This window comes from Trachypithecus francoisi, unplaced genomic scaffold (genome assembly GCF_009764315.1).
Source record: "Trachypithecus francoisi isolate TF-2019V2 unplaced genomic scaffold, Tfra_2.0 Lachesis_group21, whole genome shotgun sequence".
Lineage (NCBI taxonomy): Eukaryota > Metazoa > Chordata > Mammalia > Primates > Cercopithecidae > Trachypithecus > Trachypithecus francoisi.
The window spans coordinates 47,755,323-47,777,033 of NW_022681467.1; the positions used below are offsets into that span (position 1 = coordinate 47,755,323).

General features: G+C 44.7%; 1 protein-coding gene across 2 annotated transcripts in view; it reads right to left on the minus strand.

The window, feature by feature from the left end:
• Nucleotides 1-16,219: 16,219 nt before the first annotated feature.
• Nucleotides 16,220-21,711, minus strand: part of ZFP64 (ZFP64 zinc finger protein) — a 99,467-nt gene continuing 93,975 nt past the window's right edge. For both annotated transcript variants that reach the window (XM_033186762.1, XM_033186763.1), the window contains 2 exons: nt 20,733-20,984; nt 16,220-17,470 (listed from right to left, as the gene is read on the minus strand). In XM_033186762.1, the coding sequence (XP_033042653.1) occupies nt 16,761-17,470; nt 20,733-20,984 (962 nt within the window). In that variant the 3' untranslated portion in view covers nt 16,220-16,760. The remainder of the gene's footprint in view (nt 17,471-20,732; nt 20,985-21,711) is intronic.

Sequence of the window (21,711 nt, forward strand, 5' to 3'; positions counted from 1 at the left end):
CAATTTTCAAGCAGAGTCATCACCAAAAACCAATTGTGCTGGCAGCTTTTGGCCGTTGTGAACATCACCGTCCAATTAGAATTACAGCCCTTGCCGAGTCCCGGGATTTATACACAATTGATATTGAATATTGATTCAGCAAAGCAAGGCCTATGGGATAAATTCCCAACATTTGGGGAACAAAAAGATTTTAAATAATTCCTCTTTTTGCTGATGGTTATGTACAAAAATGATGAAACTTCAAATGATTTTATGCTTATAGCACTTACGTTGTCTGATTAAGGGGTTGGTAGATTTTATATATGTATATTGACACCTGGTCACTAGAACACTCATGATCCTTGATATTTTTGGTATACTTTTATTTAATATACTATATATCAGCTAAACAATGCAAAAATATGATCTCATATGGATTTTCAAAAATTCTTTACTAATGTCATTGAGTTATTAATGCTATAACAATAATCAGCTTATCTAAATTAGTACAGTACTTAACAAAAGAATATGCATTTTGGAAAACGGGACAGTCACCATTTTGGCCTTTCACCACTGCTGAGGGTAAACCGGTATAGTCCTTGTGGAAAACAATTTGGCAACGTTTAGCAAAAGCCTTAAAAATGTTCATAACCTTTAACCCATTAATTCAATTTCTGGGAATCTATCTGAAAAAAATAACCCTATATACGGAAAGAGCTTGAAGCATTAAGATGATAAATACAGCATTATTTTTAATTACAAAAATGCAGGGTGAGGTGGCACACACAGTCCTGGTTATGGAGTAGGCTGAGGTGGGAGAATCGCCTGAGCCCAGGAGTTCGAGGCTGCAGTGAGCTACGATTGCACCGGTGGATACCCATTGCACTCCAGCCTGGGCAACACAGCAAGACCTACCTCTTAAAAAAAATTAGAAGAAAACCAAATGTCTACCAAGAGATTAATGGTCAAGTAACATGTTTTTAAGTCATATGTAATAATATGAAGAAACGCCATATTAGTTTTCAAAGAAGGGAAAAGAAAATGTTCACATTGTACATACATTAACATACACCATACAATGATGTAAAAACATAATAGAGCAAAAGGCTAATAGAGCAAAATGTTAGCAGTAGTGGCCTATAGATTTGGGACTAGATTATAAAGGTAATTCTACTTTCCTGTATTATTTTGTATTTTCCAACATTTCTGTATAATACATGACTTTAATGCATATAATGAAAACGAGTGACTGTCTTATATTTTCTTTTCTTATGAAAATACCAATAATACATTAGTGTATTGTCTCCCAATACAATATTAATACTTCTTTTTTTTTTTTTTTTGAGACGGAGTCTCGCTCTGTCACCCATGCTGGAATGCAGTGGTGCCATCTTGGCTCACTGCAAGCTCCGCCTCCCGGGTTCACGCCTTTCTCCTGCCTCAGCCTCCCAAGTAGCTGGGACTACAGGCCCTGCCACCATGCCCGGCTGATTTTTTGTATTTTTAGTAGAGATGGGGTTTCACCACGTTAGCCAGGATGGTCTTGATCTCCTGACCTCGTGATCCGCCCGCCTCGGCCTCCCAAAGTGCTGGGATTACAGGCGTGAGCCACAGCACCCAGCCAATATTAATACTTCTTAAGAGGAGTGGTGGCCGGGCACGGTGGCTCATACCTATAATCCCAGCACTTTGAGAGGCTGGGGTGAGTTGATCATTTGAAGGCAGGAGGTCAAGACCAGCCTGGCCAAGATGGTGAAAGCCCGTCTCTACCCAAAACGAAAAACAAAAACCAAAAATGAGCTGGACATGGTGGTACAGCTTGTAATCCCAGATCCTTGGGAGGCTGAAGCAGAAGAAGCGCTTGAACCCGGGAGGGGTAGGTTGCAGTGAGCTAAGATCGCGTCACTGCCCTCCAGCCTGGGTGGCAGAGTGAGACTCTGTCTCAAAAAAGAAAAGGAGTGGTAAATTTTTGGTAATATTTTATTGAACAAAAGCGTAAGAGTGGGAGGTAAACTATAGATGGAGTCAGGCAATAGACCCACTCTATGATGGAAATGGGTTTTTTTTGCAGTAACAAGGTGAGCTGCTGAAATGACTGTTACACTAACTGAATAAACTCCTGTTTATCCTAAATTAGAATCCTGGAGGAATAACAAAGAAGACTAGGAAGGCAATTTTTTTTTTTTTTTTTTGAGATGGAGTCTTGCTCTGTCGCCCAGGCTGGAGTGCAGTGGCATGATCTCAGCTCACTGCAAGCTCCGCCTCCCAGGTTCACGCCATTCTCCTGCCTTAGCCTCCCAAGTAGCTGGGACTACAGGCACCCGCCACCTCGCCCGGCTAATTTTTTTGTAATTTTTAGTAGAGGCAGGGTTTCATCATGTTAGCCAGGATGGTCTTGATCTCCTGACCTCGTGATCTGCCCACCTTAGCCTCCCAAAGTGCTGGAATTACAGGCGTGAGCCACTGTGCCCGGCCCAGGAAGGCAGTTTGTTCTCCAGACTCACATCTAGAAAGGAGAGATTACATGCAATTCACAAATTGCATTATAAAAAGCTCTTTTCGGTTTGTCACCCTAGTACTTTCCAGACAGTGGCAGAAAACCAAGTTAAAAATATCCAGGCCGGGCGCGGTGGCTCATGTCTACAATCCCAGCACTTTGGGAGGCTGAGGTGGGTGGATCACAAGGTCAGGAGTTCAAGAGCAGCCTGGCCAAGATCATGAAACCCCATCTCTACTAAAAATACAAAAATTAACCGGGCACTGGGCCGGGGGCACTGGTTCACACCTGTAATCCCAGCACTTTGAGAGGCTGAGGTGGGTGGATCACCTGAGGTCAGAATTTCGAGACCAGCCTCTACTAAAAATATAAAATTAGCCGGGTGTGGTGGCAGGCGCCTGTAATCCAACAGACTGAGGCAGGAGAATCACTCGAACCTGGGAGGTGGAGGTTACAGTGAGCAGAGATTGCGCCACTGCACTCCAGCCTGGGCAACCAGAGCGAAACTCCGTCTCAAAAAACAAAACAAAACAACCCCCCCCAAAAAGGTGGTGGATTACCAGTGGGGAAATCTGGGCAAAATGTAGAAGAGATATTTCTTTATTATTCCTCATGGCTGCATGTGAATCTACAATGATCTCCATGTAGACTGAGATTCAAATAAAACTATTTACAAAAACAGGTGGCAGGACAGACTTAGTCCCTGGACTGTAGTTAGCTGATCCCTGGATAAGACTATTGGGGCCAGTTTTTACTTCCCTGGGATAGGATTCTTTGTGCACACCCTTTGTGATATAAATTTGCAGAGCTCTCCCACTGCACACAAAGTATATTTCCCCACCCTCTGATGCTGGACTTGCATCATTAGTAGTGGAACATTAGTAGACATGATGCAAAGAGGGGCTCTACCCTGTTTTGTGAGTTTGCTTGCCCTCTTGCATTCCTGTGATCTGCCATGAGAAAATCATTCATTGTTGACCCAGGGAGAATGTAGTGATCCAGGGAATAGAACTGAATCCAATCTAAATCTGAAGCCATGCCCAGTTACCCAGAAGCCTAGAACAGAGCTGCCCTGTTCAATCATGAGCCAGAAAAATAAGCACTTGCTGTAAGGCCCTGGGCTTTTGGGGGTGGTTTGTTATGGGGCATTATCTTAGCAATAACTGACTAATACACCATCCAGCATTCTTGGCCAACAAGCAATAGATGTTGCTTTGCACAGCCGGGGTGACCTCTGTCAGGGTATGTGTTTTGTTCACTCCACTACAGTCTCCATTTTCCAGATGAAGGACTATTGATTTGCAGCAAACAGTAGAATAAAACAAATGTGGAATTATTTTAATAGTCAACCATGTCCACTGGATATAAAAATGCAAGTTTTGGCCAGGCACCATGGCTCATGCCTGTAATCCCAACACTTGGGAGGCTGAGGCGGGTGGATCACCTGAGGTCTGGAGTTCGAGACCAGCTTGGCCAACATGGTGAAACCCCATCTCTACAAAAATTAGCCGGGCGTTGTGGTGGGTGCCTATAATTCCAGCTACTTGGGAGGCTGAGGCAGGACAATCGCTTGAACCCAGGAGGCGGAAGTTGCAGCGAGCCAAGATCGTGCCATTGTACTCCAGCCTGGGCAACAAGAGTGAAACTCCATCTCAAAAAAAAAAAAAAAAAAAAAAAGGTTTATTACTAGAGGAGGAAGAGAAGGAGGAAAAAGTCAGGGGATGTGTGCTCTTTTAGTCTTGGCTTACCCAAGAACAATTCTTAAATCTTGAATAATTTTAAAGGAAAGAAGAGCAGATCATCAATGCATCCTCAGTGCACTGACGCTTGAACAATGCAGGGGTTAGGGGCACCAACGGCACATATTTTGTACATGTATTACATACTGTATTCGCACAATAGTACAAGCTAGGGAAAAGAAAACGTTACTGAGAAAAGTGGGAGTGGATCATCATGCAAGTCTTCATTCTCGTCATCTTCACAGAGTAGGCTGAGGATGAGGAGGATGAGAAGGGATTAGTCTTGCTGTCTCAGGGGTGGCAGAAGAGGAAGAAAATCCACATATAACTGGACCCACATAGTTATAGTTCAAACCTGTTTTTTTTTTTTTCTTTTTTTTGAGATAGGGTCTGTGTTGTGTTGCCCAGGCTAGGGTGCAATGGTGCTATAACAACTCACTGCAGCCTTCAACTGCTGGCTTCACGCGATCCTCCCACCTCAACCTCCCAAGCACCTGGGACTACAGGTGTACACTACCATGCCCAGCTCATTTTTTATTTTTATTTTTATTATTATTTTTTTTTTTTGAGGCGGAGTCTCGCTCTGTCGCCCGGACTGGAGTGCAGTGGCCGGATCTCAGCTCACTGCAAGCTCCGCCTCCCGGGTTTACGCCATTCTCCTGCCTCAGCCTCCCGAGTAGCTGGGACTACAGGCGCCCGCCACCTCGCCCGGCTAGTTTTTTTTTGTATTTTTAGTAGAGACGGGGTTTCACTGTATTAGCCAGGATGGTCTCGATCTCCTGACCTCGTGATCCGCCCGTCTCGGCCTCCCAAAGTGCTGGGATTACAGGCTTGAGCCACCGCGCCCGGCCTTTATTTTTTTATAGAGACAGAATCTCACTCTGTTGCCCAGGCTGGTGTGAAACTCCTGGGCTCAAGTGATCCTCCTGCCTTGGCCTCCCAAGGGGCTGGGATTATAGGCATGAGCCACCATGCCAGCCAACCAAGCAGCTTTAATGAGATAGTCACAGGCAATGTGTTATGACAGATGGGAATGCGTCTCCAAGGTGACGGGCAGTGACCCCTGCAGGAACCTTGTACTGCACATCCTTCTCAGGTGGGGCACATGTGTTGATGGAAGCAGTGAAGAGAGAGAAAGCAGAGAGATGTCATTCACAAGATGGCGATGAGAAGGGTCATTGCTGCTTGGTGTGTAGGAATGACATACGGTGGTTAGAGGGATACATCGCAAAGAAATGCTCTGGGAGCACTAACTGCTGATGTCTGATGACTCTGCCCTGTGGGAGCCTCATCCATAATGTGGGTCAGCATCACTTACATTGGAAAGTTGCTGGATGATACTGAGGTGTTTGTGAAACTCACAGCAACACCTGGCACTGGTAGCTACTGTAATTGTTAATTTGTCAGCTAACACAAAAACAGCCACGATGACAAATTTTAAATCAAAACTTTTGGCTGGGCATGGTGGCTCATGCCTGTAATCCCAGCACTTTGGAAGGTCAAGGTGGGCAGATCACTGGAGGTCAGGAGTTCAAGACCAGCCTGGCCAACATGGTGAAACTCTGTCTCTACCAAAAATACAAAAATTAACCAGGCGTGGTGGCATGTGCCTGTAATCGTAGCTACTTTGGAGGCCAAGGCACGAGAATCGCTTGAACCCGGGACGCGAAGGTTGCAGTGAGCTAAGATTGCACCACTGCACTCCAGCCTGGGTGATGGAGTGAGACTTTACGTCAAAAAAGCCCCACAAACTTTTACAAATACACAAGACACTATTAATGATGACTGCTTTTTGGGAGGTAAAATAAGGGATAGTGAAAAGATATGTTTTCCTATACATCCCCAGGTATTGCTTGACCAAAAAAAAAAAAAAAAAAAAAAAAAAAAGCACATTATTTTAAAAGACAAAATGTTTTAAGGATGTAGGAGTTTTTATAAATGGCTTTCCTGGCCAGGCCTGGCGGCTCACACCTGTAATCACACCACTTTGGGAGGCCGAGGCAGGCGGATCACTTGAGGTTAGGAGTTCAAGACCAGCCTGGCCAACATGGTGAAACTCTGTCTCTACTAAAAAAAAATACAAAAATTAACCTGGCATGGTGGCGTGTGCCTGTAGTCCCAGCTACTTGGGAGGCTGAGGCAGGAGAATCGCTTGAACTTGGGAGGTGAAGGTTGTAGCGAGCCGAGATTATGCCACTGCACTCTAGCTTGGGTGACAGAGTGAGACTCCATATCCAAAAATAAATTAAATAAATAAATGCTTTCCTATTTAGAAAAGATGTGTTTAGTTTTGGAGTGGAATGAACATTTGACACATGCAAATTTACTTCATATCATTTATATATATTCTTGAGAAACACTAGTCTCTAAATATACCCACAACAAGATGACAAAGGCCTTTGTATTTGAGCTTAATATAAACCAATATTTGGGAACAGCATGTATCAGAAAAAAAAATCACAAATACTGTGTTCACGTCAAAAACAGTCTGAGAAATACAAGCAGTTTAATTCTCATGTTTATTGCTGCACTATTCACAATGCAAAGGTAAAATCAACCTAAGTGTCCATCAACAGACGAACGGATAAAGAAAATCTGGTACATATATAGATGGAATGCTATTTGGCTATAAAAAGAATAAAATCCTGTCATTCGCAGCAACATGGGTGGAACTGGAGGTCATTGTGTTAAGTGAAATAAGCTAGGCACAGAAAGACAAATATGCATGTTCTCGCTTGTATGTGAGTGAGAAAAAAAAAAGTTGATCTCAGGGAGAGTAGACTGACAGATACCAGAGGCTGGGAAGGGCATGTGGGTGTTGGGGTAGGGGGTGGTGAACAGAGGTTGATCAATGGATACGAACATACAGTTAGAAGGAATAAGTTCCAATGTTCAATAGCAGAATAGGTTGACTATAGTTACTACAATGTATTGTGTATTTCATGGCCTTTTTTTTTTTTTTTTGAGACGAAGTTTTGCTCTTTCACCCAGACTGGAGTGCACTGACACGATCTCAGCTCACCACAACCTCCGCCTCCCGGGATCAAGTGATTCTCCTGCCTCAGCCTCCTGAGTAGCTGGGATTACAGGTGCCTGCCACCATGCCCGGCTAATTTTTGTATTTTTAGTAGAGATGGGGTTTCACCACGCTGGCCAGGCTGGTCTCGAACTCCTGATCTCGTGATTCTCCTGCCTTGGACTCCCAAAGAGATGGGATTACAGGCATGAGCCACCGTACCTGACCTGTGTTGGTATTTTAAAGCAGCTAAAAGAGAGGACTTAAAATGTCCCCAACACCTAGAAATGGTAAATACTTGGCCAGGTGCAGTGGTTCATGCCTGTAATCCCAGCACTTCGGGAGGCCAAGGAGGGTGGATCACCTGAGGTCTGGAGTTTGAGACCAGCCTAGCCAACATGGCGAAACTCCATCTCTACTAAAAATACAAAAATCAGCCAGGCGTGGTGGCGGGCGGCTGTAATCCCAGCTACTCAGGAGGCTGAGGCAGGAGATTTGCTTGAACTGGGAGGTGGAGGTTGCAGTGAGCAGAGATCGTGCCACTGCACTCCAGCCTGGGCAACACAGTGAGGCTGTCTCAAAAAAAAAAAAAAAAGAATACTCGAGGCGATAGACACCCCAAATACATTGACTAGATCATGACACATTCGACGCATGTAACAAAATATCACATGTATCCTATAATCACAAATATCATGTATTAATAAAAAAAATTTTTAAAGCAATAGTTTAAAATTCAATACCATATTTCATAAGCTGCTCTGACCGGCTAGAGCAGGAGTTAGGAAATTATGGCCTATGGATCAACTCTAGCAAATAACCTGCTAGTTAAATTGAAATTTTTGAGATAATTGTAGATTCATGTGCAGTTGTAAGAAGTAATACAGAAAAATCCCTTGTATGCTTCACCCAGTTTCTCCAGCGGTAATCCACCTCTTTTAGGTAACCTACCACCATGCGCTAAGAACTTTTTTAAATTTTTTTTCTTTTTGGAAACAGGGTTTTTCTCTGTTGCCCAACCTGGTATACAGTGGTGCAGTTATGGCTCTGGACTAGAGACTGGGCTAGGATTAGTGAAGAGATGAGTATCTAGAATAAAAATTATTCTTTCAAAGATTAAAAATTTTAAATGACATCTGCACCATTGACTCTCTTAAACATTCATATAAAAACTGTTTTCTTGCAACCAGGGACAAATGGATAACTGAAGTACAGCTAATATTTGGTTTTTCTCAAAATCCAGGGTTGTCTATGCATTCATTCATTCATTCATGAAAAGTTCTGTTGCCCAGGCTGTAGTGGTGTGATCATAGATCATAGCAGCCTCAGTCTCCTGGGCTCAAGACATCCTCCTGCCTCAGCCTCCCGAGTAGCTGCAACTACAGATGCATGCCATCATACCTGGCTAATTTTTAAAGTTTTTTGTAGGGACGGGGTCTACTCTATGTTGCCCAGGCTGGTCTCAAACTCCTGGCCTCAAGCAATGCTCATATCTTGGCCTCCCAAAGCACTGGGATTACAAGCATTAGCCACTGCTCCTGGCCAGGTCTATGCCTTTTAAAAGAACTATACACAGAGAATCAATTTCTTTTAAAGAGATAGTTTATCAAAAGGATGCTTAAAGTTAACAAGTGCAGATGACACCGGACTGGGTACTAGAATTAACTGTTATTCATGTGTTGCCCCTCCCAACTATGGGACAAGAATCCTGCCCTTGGCATTAGGATGAAATCAGTCTTTTGTGACCTTTCAAGAAATAGATATCACACAGCGTGAGAAACAGCACTAGTGCAATGTCTTTAGAATTTTGGGACTGACAAATGTACATTTGTTTTCTGTATGCCTAAGTCCCTCAAACTAACACATGGAGATTGAGCCATCCTAAGAGCAGTTTATGGGGAAAAGACTAAGAGAGAGGTATTACAAAGAGCCCTGTTTGCAGAATCCTTCCCAAATGCAAGGGTTTTTTTTTATAGAGATGAGGTCTCACCATGTTGCCCAGGCTGGTCTCGAACTCCTGAGCTCAAGGGATCCTCTCACCTCGGCTTTCCAAAGTGCTGGGATTACAGGCATGAGCCACTGTACCTGGCCCAAAGGGTTTTTTTTTTGTTTTTTGTTTTGTTTTGTTTATGTGGGGGAATACATATTCAAATGCTGGTTCTACTTGTTCTGGTTAAGATGGAAGCAATTGCAAGTCAAAATTTTACCAAGAAAACTGGACCCCAGAAACTCCTTTAACATCAGACTTTGAGACAGAGCCTTGCTGTGTCACCCAGGCTGGAGTGCAGTGGTATGATCTCAGCTCACTGCAACCTCCGCCTCCTTGGTTCAAGCAATGCTCATGCCTCAGCCTCCTGAGTAGCAGGGATTATAGTCACATGCCATTACACCCGGCTAATTTTTGTATTTTTAGGAGAGACAGGGTTTCACCATGTTAGCCAGGCTGGTCTCGAACTCCTGGCCTCAAATGATCTGTCCTCCTCGGCCTCCCAAAGTGTTGGGGTTATAGGTGTGAGTCACTGTGCCCAGCCTTAACATCAGAGATCTGAGGTCAGGGGGACAGTGTACGGAATTTTGCAAGTCCAGGAACTTGTGTGTGAAAATCTTTTTAAAATTTTGTGTAGAGGCAGGGTCTCACTTTGTTGCCTAGGCTGGTCTCAAACTCCTGGCCTTCAGTGATCTGCCCACCTTGGCCTCCCAAAATACTTAGGTTACAGGCATGAGTCACTGCACCTGGCCAGAAAATGAATCTTTAGTTTCACTAGCCTCTGAACGAAATCCAGTATTTCTGCCAATTTTGGATGTAGGCACCAAATCACAGTAGCATTAGCCAACCTGTGCTTTAGTCAACAAAATAAATTGGATATTTTCATATAACATCATGGCCACTGTAGATTGCTAGTTCAAAATAAAAGTAGTGACTAGATCTGCTGCCAGAGCTTGTATTTAATGTTAATAAAAACACACCTAACGATTTAAAAAATATTTTGATAACTATTTTAATGGCAATGGTTCCTTTTGCAAACCTATGCATTTTATTCTTTTAAACATCACTGAGCAGATTCACGGATTTCATCGAATTACCAAACGGGTCCATGATTCAGAATGAACTGTCTTAAAGCAGGTCTCCTAAGCAAGGGGCATGGGGTATTGAAAGGGGATCTACCTCAGAGACCCAAGACACAGGTTCTAATCCTAACAAGCTGCTTGACCTCAGACAGGCTTCTGTCTCTCATGCCTTCACTTGCATCTCTATTAAAATAGAAGTGGGCCAGGTGCAGTGGCTCACAGCTGTAAAAAGCACTTTGGGAGGCCAAGTGGGGAGGATAGCTTGAGGCTAGGAGTTGAGACCAGCCTGGGCAACAAAGCAAGACCCCATCTCTAAAGAAAAAAAAAAAAAAAGCATCTGAAGCAGCCTGTGGGGAGTAAACGAGATGCAATCGTGAGCGTCTCCTAAGAGTAGCTTCTCAAGCTCAGGTGGCCACTGAAACTCACATAAATAATCCATGTTTGGTTACCAGAGATCAGCATTTGAGCAAAATTTATAATTTTGTAACCTGCCTATGTTGGGGGAATGCAATGTTGGTCATTCCCGCAATACTTGCCCCAGCACACACGCAGCCCAGGGACATTTTTCCAACCTAATGATACTCACATTTGAAATTTTTTCCCATCCTACTATAGACCTCATCATTCTTGCAAAAAAGACTTTGTTCTATCTCAACACTTAGAACTCATGATTCTGTTCCTGAGCTGCCCACCTCTGCAAGTGGGAGACGCCCTAGACTAAGGTGAGAGGTTAAGGAAGCTAGTAGAAGGCTGGGCATGGTGGCTCACACTTCTAATCCCAGCACTTTGGGAGGCCGAAGCGGGCGGATCACTTGAGGTCAGGAGTTCAAGACCAGCCTGGGCAACATGGTGAAACCGTCTCTACTGAAAATACAAAAATTAGCCAGGTGTGGTGACATGTGCCTGTAATCCCAGCTACTCGGGAGGCTGATGTGGGATAATTGCTTGAACCTGGGGGGCAGAGGCTGCAGTGAGTACCACTGCACTCCAGCCTGGGTGACAGAGCAAGACTCTGCCTCAAAAAAAAAAAAAAAAAAGGAAGCTAGTGAAGAAAGACTACAGGTGCCCGGGTCCAGCACAGCAGGTTAGACTCTCCTGTACCAGCTGCATGACGCTGAGTGAGTTAACGTCTCTGAAGATCAATTTTCCTTGCAAAGATGAAGGCAAATGCCTTCCATTGTGAGGTCCCATCAAAATCATGGAGGGGACGCGAGTGAATGTTAGTGGGCGCCAGTGCTTGTTCCTCCCATCCAGAGACCTGGATGGTCACCCCTATCCAGGAGTCTTGATTTCAATGGTCAAAGGCCCTTCCCACAGCTTATTAGTGATGCAGACAGGCTTAGGTATGCCCTTGTCTTCAGAAAACTGGCTATGTTATTTGCAAAGCTCAATGCAAAATATTTTCAAAATTGTTATTCAAAAAATTAAGCAATTTCCAGTTGGTGACAGAACATGCAACTCCACAGGGGGCCTCCTGACTACGGGGCCCTTCGTGACAGCACAGTCCGTGACCACGGTCCATCTCCAACTCGCGCGACTCTTCCCACCCTGGTTCCACGCTACAATCACCTGCAGAACTTTAGAAAGTAGAGATGCCCTTGTAGCTCCCCCGAGAGAGCTCAGACACCAACGAGGCTCCCAGGGGACCGCGGCAGGCAGGCGCGGTTGAGTGCTGCTGGAGTAGAGCCTTAGGATCCCTTGGAAGACTGTCTTGGCCCAACATCCACAAGCAGCAGGCAAAACTGTCCCCATAAAGCCCCGATAAGACAAATGCTTGTGAACAGAACACCTCAGGGTCTTTAGGACCCACATCACGTGCTTAATACCTCCAACCCCTATGAGCCTGCCTTACTGTGCAGAGCAGAGGATGCTCATGGGTTCAGCATCTCCCCTTCCAGGTTTTAACCGGCACAGCCCACTCCAGAGGAACCTGCTTCCCCGTGTCCTTTGTAGAGTTATGGTGTGTGACTAGGTGGGGAGGCAAGCAGCAGCTTATGTGTGACTTTCCAGCAGTGTTAAGGACACGACCTGCCGTCCTGGTTGAAGCTTAAGGTGTCATCTGGGACTATGTGTTAAAGATGTGTGTGGTGTGGGGCATGGGAAGATACAAGTCATGATCCCTGCTGATCATAAGGCCACAGTACCTAGATCTTGGTTATTCCTCCTCCCCCTACAAAAGAAAAAAAGCAAGCAGGGCTCAGGGGGTGGGGGAGACGGGGGAGCCAACTTCTCTTAAGTCAGTAGATTGTATCATTAGGCCAAATGCCGGGACGACCCATTTTACAGAAGAGGAAACAGACTCACGTGACATCCCTCTAGCTGAACGAGGCAGGGATATCCCATCTTCAACTGCATTAGCTTATAACTAAAAAAAAAAGGTGGCTTCTCAGAGTAGAAGGATGGTTGCCAGGAGTTGGGGGAAACGGGGAGATGTTGATCAAAGGGCACAATCTTTGTCATGACATGAACAAATTTTGGGTTGTAAGGCACAGCATGGGTTGTGGTGGCTGTGTTGATCTGTGGTAGTCATTACACAATGCTTAGGTATTTCCAGTCAACACATTATAGACACTGAATATATACAGTCTTTGTCAGTTAAATATTTAAAAGAGGCAGCTTTTGGCCAGGCACGGTGGCTCATGCCTGTAATCCCAGCATTTTGGGAGGCCGAGGCAGGTGGATCATGATGTCAGGAGTTCGAGACCAGCCTGGCCAACATAGTGAAACCCCATCTCTACTAAAAATACAGAAAATTAGCAGGTCATGGTGGCAGGCATATGTAATTCCAGCTACTCAGGAGGCTGAGGTAGGAGAATTGCTTGAACCCAGGAGGCGGAGGTTGCGGTAAGCCAAGATCGCACCATTGGACTCCAGCCTGGGTGACAAGCGTGAAACTCCATCTCAAGGGAAAAAAAGAGACTTCTAGGAAATCACCACCCTAACCCAATTTATTACTGTGTCAAATTGTTATGTTTTAGGAAGTTTCTTCCCCTTATCCTTCAGTTTCTGCATTTAAACGAGGGACAGGGGCTAGGTGGGGTGGGAGAGGCCATGGCCTCAGGCACACATTTAAGGTAGTATCCCAGATCTCAACTGATAAATACCATAATGCAACTTTTTAAAAACCAAAATGGATGCAAAAGAAACCTACAATGAACAGGATGTCAGAACTCTAATCATGGGCTCCAACTCTGCTTGCAGAGCCCTGACTTGCCCTAATCCCAGGCCAACTTTCCACAAAACTACGAAAACAAAGCAGATGACCTGTGAGGCCACCATTTGCCAATCGGCATTCAAATATTTTTTGGCGACTGAGTTCTCAGTACTCCCTTAAGTCTCATGTCCCAGGCGAGTGCCTCACCCTACAGAAAAACACCTGCAGACAGGTAAAGTTCTTACTGCAGTGCCTGGCTGAGTCATGATGGCAACCTGAATTGAGGCTCATCTGCTTTCTTAGAAGAGGTTAAATACAGGGAGACAAATGAGCTATTTGTGCTCTGTAGTGTCTAGAAGGCAGCAAGAAACCTTAAGCAGAGGGGCAGGAGATTGCCTTGATTTCTGCTCTTCAATGGGGATTTTACAAGCTGATCTGAGTCAAGATCAAAAGGATCCAGTTTTCCCCAATACCTGACGGGAAACTCATCTGTCTGTGGCATGAAGCAACACCTTCCTTAAAGTGGCCCCATGAAATTTTTTTAAAGATGGAGTCGTATTGCTACCCAGGCTGGACTTGAACCCTTGGGCTCAGATAGTTCTTTCCAGCTCAGTCTCTCAAGTAGCTGGGACCATAGACACTCATTACTGATGCTGGCACAATTTCGTGTTAACATTTCTCCCTTGCCTTTTATCCAAGGCCAATCACCCTGTTGCTTGTACTCAGGGGTTAATAGACTGGCCTTCCAAATCATGTCCTTTTTATAAATAAAGTTTTATTGGCCCACAGCCAAACCTATTTCCTTCCCTATTCTCTGTAGCTGCATTACAGTGGCTGAGTTGGAGCCTCTGTGCTGTAACAGCCGGGGCAACAGAGCTGATGACAAGTAGGACCAGCAAAGCTCAAAACATTTACTATCTGGCCCTTAACTGGAAAAGTTTGTGGATCCCCGGGGCTCAGGTGAAGTCAAACTGCAAACACTCTGTTTCCTCTTCCAGATCCAGAGGGCTCTGCAAATGGAGGCTGGTGTAAGAATTGCCATTCTGGTCTGTGCCATGTTAGCTGCTTCTATTAAGGCTGTTTTAATTGGTCATTACCTGTACATTTTAAGTCTCATTCTAGCAGGTTTAGCCAGTTCAGCCCCCACTTCTGAATGATTTAACTCCACTCACTGCCACCTTCTAATTTCCTAGAAACGGTAAGACCACCCCTACTCCTAGAAGTTTCCTGGTCCTAGACTTCCCTCTGCGCCTACTTTTCTGAATGTTGGAATTCTTACCAGTCTCAAAAATTCTTTTCCGTTTCCCCAAGTTTTTTATAATACTCATTCAGCCTTAGTCTCTTGAACTACACTCTCAGCTTTGTGCAAATCCCATTTGTGTCTCTGCCAGAAAATTTGGTATCTTTTCATGTGTTTTACAAGTCACACTTGCCAGTTCCGAGCAAAGTCCTCTGCAGGAGAGTTTGCTATATTCTAGGACCATGGGCCAAATTGAGCCTGCCACCTGTTTTTGTAAAGTTTTATTGGAACACAGACACATTTGTTTTTTCTTGCAATCTATGGTTGCTTTTGCACTAAAACCACAGAGCTGAGTAGTTGCAAAAAACTTTATGGCCCCTTCACTGCCTGAAGTATTTAATACTGGGTTCATAGCTTTTTACTCACCTCTGCTTTACTGGGAATCCAAGTTTGCTGGGTGATACCAGCTTGGATATAAAACCCTTAAAGTCCATACAGCTGTTAATAACAACAACAAAAAAGCCTTCTAAAAAGGCTGATATCTTTCCTCTTTATCTAAAGAGCTACAACAAGAAATACAAGGAAGGTTTATGTGATTTCAATCTATGGGTTCCCACTTGAGATGTCAACAACCTTCTAGAACAGAAACGCAGATCAGACTCAACGACAAACAGCAGAAAGGTAACAATAGCAACTGTACAATCGCACCAGCATTCAGTAACCAAACACTTTTCTGATCAAAACCATTATTTCCAAAGAGACTAATTCTATCCTGGGTCTCTTTTCTTCTTACAATAGAGACTCAGCAGTATGCTATCACCCTGATGGAAAACTTCAACGGAGTCAGATTTGCCCAAACTACCACCATTAACAAACTAGGTACCTCTAGTTCACAAGTGAAATAGTGCCTTCCATACCATCTATAACATTTTACATCCTTTTTTCCTCATTTACCAAGAACAATGGATCCACTTAATCTGTTTCAATTCCAGAGATATTCAGTTTGATGAGGGCACACAAGAATTTATATTAAAAAAGAGTATTTGAAGGCAAGATGCCAAAAGTAGAAACCAAGCAACTTTGGGTAAGTATTACATCCACTGAGATTTCATAACCTCCTAAGGATCCATCTATGAGAAGAGGTTGGATTTTCAGTAGTTTGTCAGTTCAGCAAACACTAAATGCTTTCCGTGATGAAACAGATGCTGGTGTGAGGCTGTCCCACGTATCACATATCCCAGCACTAAGCTCAGGGCCCACTGGGCCCCTAGACTTTTCTCTCCAAATAGAAGTAAACAGAATTTTGAATTCCACAACAGACAAGCACAGGCTGGGCTAGTTAGCTTGATCTTTGGCGCCACCTCCAGATCAAACTGCATTTCGTTTTACTACAGTAGGAACTCATTGAGAAATGCAACGTGCATTTATAATTAAGTTACTGAATGGGGTGGGGGCTGGGGATGGAGAACCTCCTACCATAACTGTCTGTGGAGGACTGCAAAATTGAGTATTCCTTACATCACACTACCATGAGTCTGCCTTTTTTATTGTAAGACAACAGGTAAAAGAAACCACACAAACATAAGGCAAACACTTAGAACAATCACCCAGGTTATGAAATAGAAGTTTTCCAGCAACCCCAGACCCTTCATGTACACCTTCCTCACCTTAACCCTTTCCACTACAGAGATTCGTTTTCGTTTTCTATATCGTCTAACTAGTTTAATAATTCCATCAGAGATGGATCAGTTTTAAAATTGGAATTCATTACGTAGAAGCTATCCCCATGGGAGAGAGCAGGGCTCGGTGGACCCCTCCTTTGAATGACCAAGTCGACTTGCTCAGATAATCCTTGGAGGGAAGGGACAAATGCGAGAAGTGTCTCCACAGCACTGTTTTGCTTTCATCACTGTCGCCCCAGCCATCGCCTCCGGAGGCCTGTGAAGTTGGAGCAGCCAGCCCCACAAGCGGTGCCCAAAACTTGTCTCACTGGCCTCACACCTTTGGAGGGCTGGGCAACAGTACCGCTCAGAAGTTCCGACAGCTGACGACCCTCTTCGGCTGAGCTAGAGGTCTTGGCTGGGCTCTAGCGGAGACTCGAGCTGCCCCACGGAGACCAGGGTGCTGAGCTGCCCCGACGCACCGCTTTCCGGTGGGAAGGTGACCAAGTCCGAGTTCTTGTTCTCGCTCTGATCACTGTGCTGCTTCTTGTGGCATCTCAGAGAGTCATCCCTGACGAAGGAGGCGCCGCAGGTCTCACAGCGGAAGGCCCTCTGTGTCACGATCTTGGCCACATGTTGAGAGCTGCTCTCTCTGAGCCCTTCCTTGACCAGAGGGGCCCAGTTCTCCGTCTTGGCCTCGTCCCTGTGCACTTTGTCGATGTGCTTGGCCAGGCTGCTGGGCCGCTTCGTGTCGAAGCTGCAGAAGTCACACTTGAAGGGACGGTCCTTACAGTGGACTCTGCTGTGCACGCGCAGGGCGGCCGCGCTGGAGCAGGAGTAGCTGCACTCTGGGCATTTCTCCGGGTGGTCGGCCTGGTGCAGCCGGCTGTGCTCCAGGAGGTCAGCCCGGTCCCGGCCCTGGAAGGCACAGTGCAGACACTTGAAGGTGTGCTTGATGCGGATGTGCGATTTGAGATTCGCCTTCATGGTGCAGCGGACGTCGCAGAACTCGCACTTGAAAGGCTTCTCCCCCGAGTGCACGATCATGTGCCTTTTCAAGTCCGAGCTGATTTTGAACTTGGCGCTACAGAGCCAGCACTGGAAGGGGGTATCCCCTAGCAATGGAAGGTGTGTTTCCATTAGAATAGGCAGGCAAAACAGTCCCTCCCACCCCAACCTGCCTCAGCACACTTGGCCGCAGTGAGATGGTTGAGTTTTGTGAACTCTACCTACAACCTCCTAAGGACACTTGTTGTGCATATTAATGCAATCTTCACTACAATCCTATGAGTGGGTACTGTTACTCCCACTTTACAGATGGGGCAACTGAGGCTCAGAGAGGTCAAGTTACTTGACTTAGGTCAAACGGCAGGGATTTGGAACCCAGGCACTATGGCACTCAAGTTCATACTCTTGATGACCCCTTCAGTTTCAAATCTAAACTCCCATTTAACTTGACATCCCAGAATTGAATGGGCAAGAAGAGGTGAGATTTAAATTACAAACAACTGCTTCAAATCAAGCTAAGACCTGTGAAGATGCTTACTATAGTGTTTAATCTATATGACATCAGTTATTGAGCTTGTATTTCAAGTTAAAGCTTCTTACTTTTATAACTACAGGCTGAATTTTATTTATAATATTAATGCATAATTATGGCACCAGGGGACAAATAATAAAGAGCCATGGTCTATTCTCTAATTTAGAGTCCCATTCCCTGGAGACATTGCTAAGGGTTTCTACTTGTTTTGAAGGTTGTTGCTTTAAACATCAGTTGAATATACACAAAGATAAGCATCTTATCCTACACACCCATCCTTTCCCTAACCTCTCCCTGCATTCTGGTGGTTGTGACTTTTACACTTTTTTTGTTTTTGTTTTTGAGACAGTCTTGCTCTGTCGCCCAGGCTGGAGTGCAGTGGTGCGATCTCGGCTCACTGCAAGCTCCACCTCCCGGGTTTACGTCATTCTCCTGCCTCAGCCTCCTGAGTAGCTGGGACTATAGGCGCCCGCCACCACACCCGGATAATTTTTTTGTACTTTTACAGTACAGGTGGGGTTTCACCATGTTAGCCAGGATGGTCTCGATCTGCTGACCTCGTGATCTGCCTGCCTCGGCCTCCCAAAGTGCCAGGATTACAGGCACCCGCCACCACACCCAGCTAATTTTTTTGTATTTTTAGTAGAGACGGGATTTCACCATGTTAGCCAGGATGGTCTCGATCTCCTGACCTTGTGATCTGCCCACCTCAGCCTCCCAAAGTGCTGGGATTACAGGCGTGAGCCATCGCGCCCGGCCGACTTTTATGCTTTTAGGCTGAGTAGTAGCCTCACATCTTAGTCCATCAGCTTGAGATTTTTTGAGGATTCACTCCTCTTCTCCACACTTAACTCCTCACTTGTTAGAAGTAGCTTTCTTTTCACCTTTAAGTAAAAAAAAATTTCCATTCTGTCTGGTGAATTCTCATACTTTAATCATTTTCAGATTTCAAGTTCAGAAGCCAACTATAAATAATTTAAATGGTGACTAGGAATGTGATATTCATCGGAGCCAAACACTGCACCAGGATTACAATCACTTCCTTCTAAGTCTGCTGTCACACTCAGGCCAGTGGATGGGGTAACCCATCAATATAATTTTGTTTTCTTTTCTTACATGCTGCTCATCTGGGGGCACATTTTAGCTTGCTTCTTGATTAGATTGTATTTCTGGAAAAAAGGCATCTCAATTTCAGAAGTCATCCACTCTCATAATTTTGTAACTTTCGCAAGGAATTTTTTAAATGGATTTTTAAAACTTCTGATTTAGTTTCTCTTGACCTTCTATACAAGTATCAGCCTGATGTTTCTCTTTGCTGCAATCCCAGTTAGCCATATTCAGGTATTCACATATCAAATATCTCATGCCAGATGTTTTCTCCCTTCCTTTGCTAGAGTTTATCTTCTAGTAACTCCCACTAGCATGGTGGCTGGGAGTAAAGTCTTGAGTCCTTGCACATCATTCTGTTTGGCCCTCACACTTGAGGTAGTTTGGCTGGGTATAGAATTCTAAGTTCAAAATCATTTCCCAACTCTTGAGGGAGGGCACTGTTCCATTGTCTCCTAGAAGCCAATACTACCCAGACATATTTCTAAATACAGATGTCCCCTGTCCACTCCCTTCCATCCTGTTGGAATCTTGTGAGAACTTTTACTTTCCTGGCCCCTTAGAAGTACGGACTTTATTTCTCATTTGATTTTCTATTTTCCCTCTATTTTCTTCTCACTTCCATTTTCTTTTCTTCCTAGACCTGGTTAGAAACCACACTTCAGGACTGGCTCTTATTCTCAGTTCACTCACCCAATTTTTCCCCCTAATCTCTGGGAAATTAATTTTATGGCTAGCAATCCTAGTTTTTTTTCATACCTCTTTGTTCTCATTATTTCTTCATAGGTCTCTATTTGGATGCAACATTTCTGCCAGTGGGTAGACACCAATTAGAATGTGAAAATTACCCAAGTACTCTTACTTCCAGGATTAGTTATTGACTTGGCTCATTTTATTCCATTCATTTCCTATAAATGACTCATGATCCTTGGTTGACTGTATTTGGGGAAGTAGACTGGTTTAATGATTAGACATGGACGCCAGAGGTTTCACCTGCTGCTGGGTTAGTTGGGCAGTTTCGCCAGGCCTTGGCTAGTCCCCCAAGCTTTGTGGCCCTGGCTGTCTACATGCTTGTTCCAAGCTCAGAGCCCTCAGGGCACTTGGATATTGGCTGGAACATTGGCTCCCAACTGTATGGCTGCCTCCCATTTGTCTGCTGGGATACAGCTCTCTATACTCAATTTTAAACATCACTATGTTCCTGTCTGCTCATCATTTTCCAGGAATTCATTGAAAATTTTCAACTTATGAGCATCCTTATGAATATCTCAAACCCCATTTTTCCATGCCACAATGAGTTGGTCCTACCGCTTCAGTAGGCTCCCATAAAGAAAGGAAGGAAGTTCCTAAGGTTAAAAGTTTGTGATTTTTAATTATACTTAATGGATCTTGCGTCGTTCCCAATTAAGCCATGCAATCAGTGTGTACGTTTACTGAAACATCTAGTTTATAGGCCTGACTGGAGATACATCCTTAGCTTCTTGGCAGTTATAGTGGGTATCCACCCCCAGCTGGATTCTATGTAGTCAAGATATAAAACCCAGCTGTCAGTCATATTTTACCAAAAGCTGCTCTTCCGGCAACAGAAAAATGACAAACCTCACAATGATTACAGAAGTTCCGAATTCTTGTACTTCTACCACACCAAGTCATTTAAGTTGCTTAAGTAAATGAAGGTTAAGAAATTAAAGAAAAAGTAAGGGACTGAGGTTTCCCGGTCAGGGACTCACCCGTGTGGGATCGCAGGTGGACGGTGAGCTGGCTGGAGTTGCGGCTGGCGTAGGGGCAGAGCTGGCATTTGTATGGCCGCTCGTCCGAGTGGATCCGCAAGTGCTTCTTGAGGCTGCTGCTGTCCACGGCGGCGTAGTCACACAGGTGACACTTGTGTGGCTTCACACTGGTGTGGCACCGCATGTGCATGGTCAGGTTGTCCTTCCGGCTGAAGCACTTGTCACAAAACTCACACTTGTGCGGTTTGTCTCCTTCAAACACATAAGGAGTCAAAGTTAAGGGTTTTTTGGTCAAAATGGCTACAGAGATTTGACCAAGATGGTAGCCTGGGCATATGGGTGTGCCGCCTCCTCCTCTCCAAATAACGAGAGAGGAAGATACTGAAGTCCACATCAGCATATTGGGAAATAAGAATGTGTATCATTCATTGATAGCTCAGAAATCCTAAGGGACAGATGACATAAAAATCAGATTGATGGAGGAAATTATAGGCCAAACCCTGTTTGGGAAAAATGGGAGTCATTTTAGAAGTACTCAGGATAAGTAGTGGCAGCTGTAGGGATCTTGGACAGCTTCATGAACCACATAGAGAATGATCAGGTGGACCCTTTCCTCTCACTTCCTCCAAACAGCGAGCAGCACGCCATCTCCCCCTGGGCTGTTGGTCAAAGGACGCTGAGGTCAGAAAAAGAATCCAAGGGCCTGGTAGAGATGCCAGGGATGGCAGAAAATCACATACCCAGAACATTTCCATCCAGCCATGTTTCATCACTACCCCCAAGCCCAACCATTCCAGGCTGATATCTAAATAAAAGTTAGTTTACCCAATAAACAAATGCTTGGGGAAAGCCAGAACCAGGAAGACACGCCCAAGTCAAGAACTTAGATACTAAAGCAAAGGGAGGAAATGAAATTAGCAAAATGAAAACTATGGACATCAAAATAAAAGTTCTAATACGTTGACTAGCAAAAAGGATG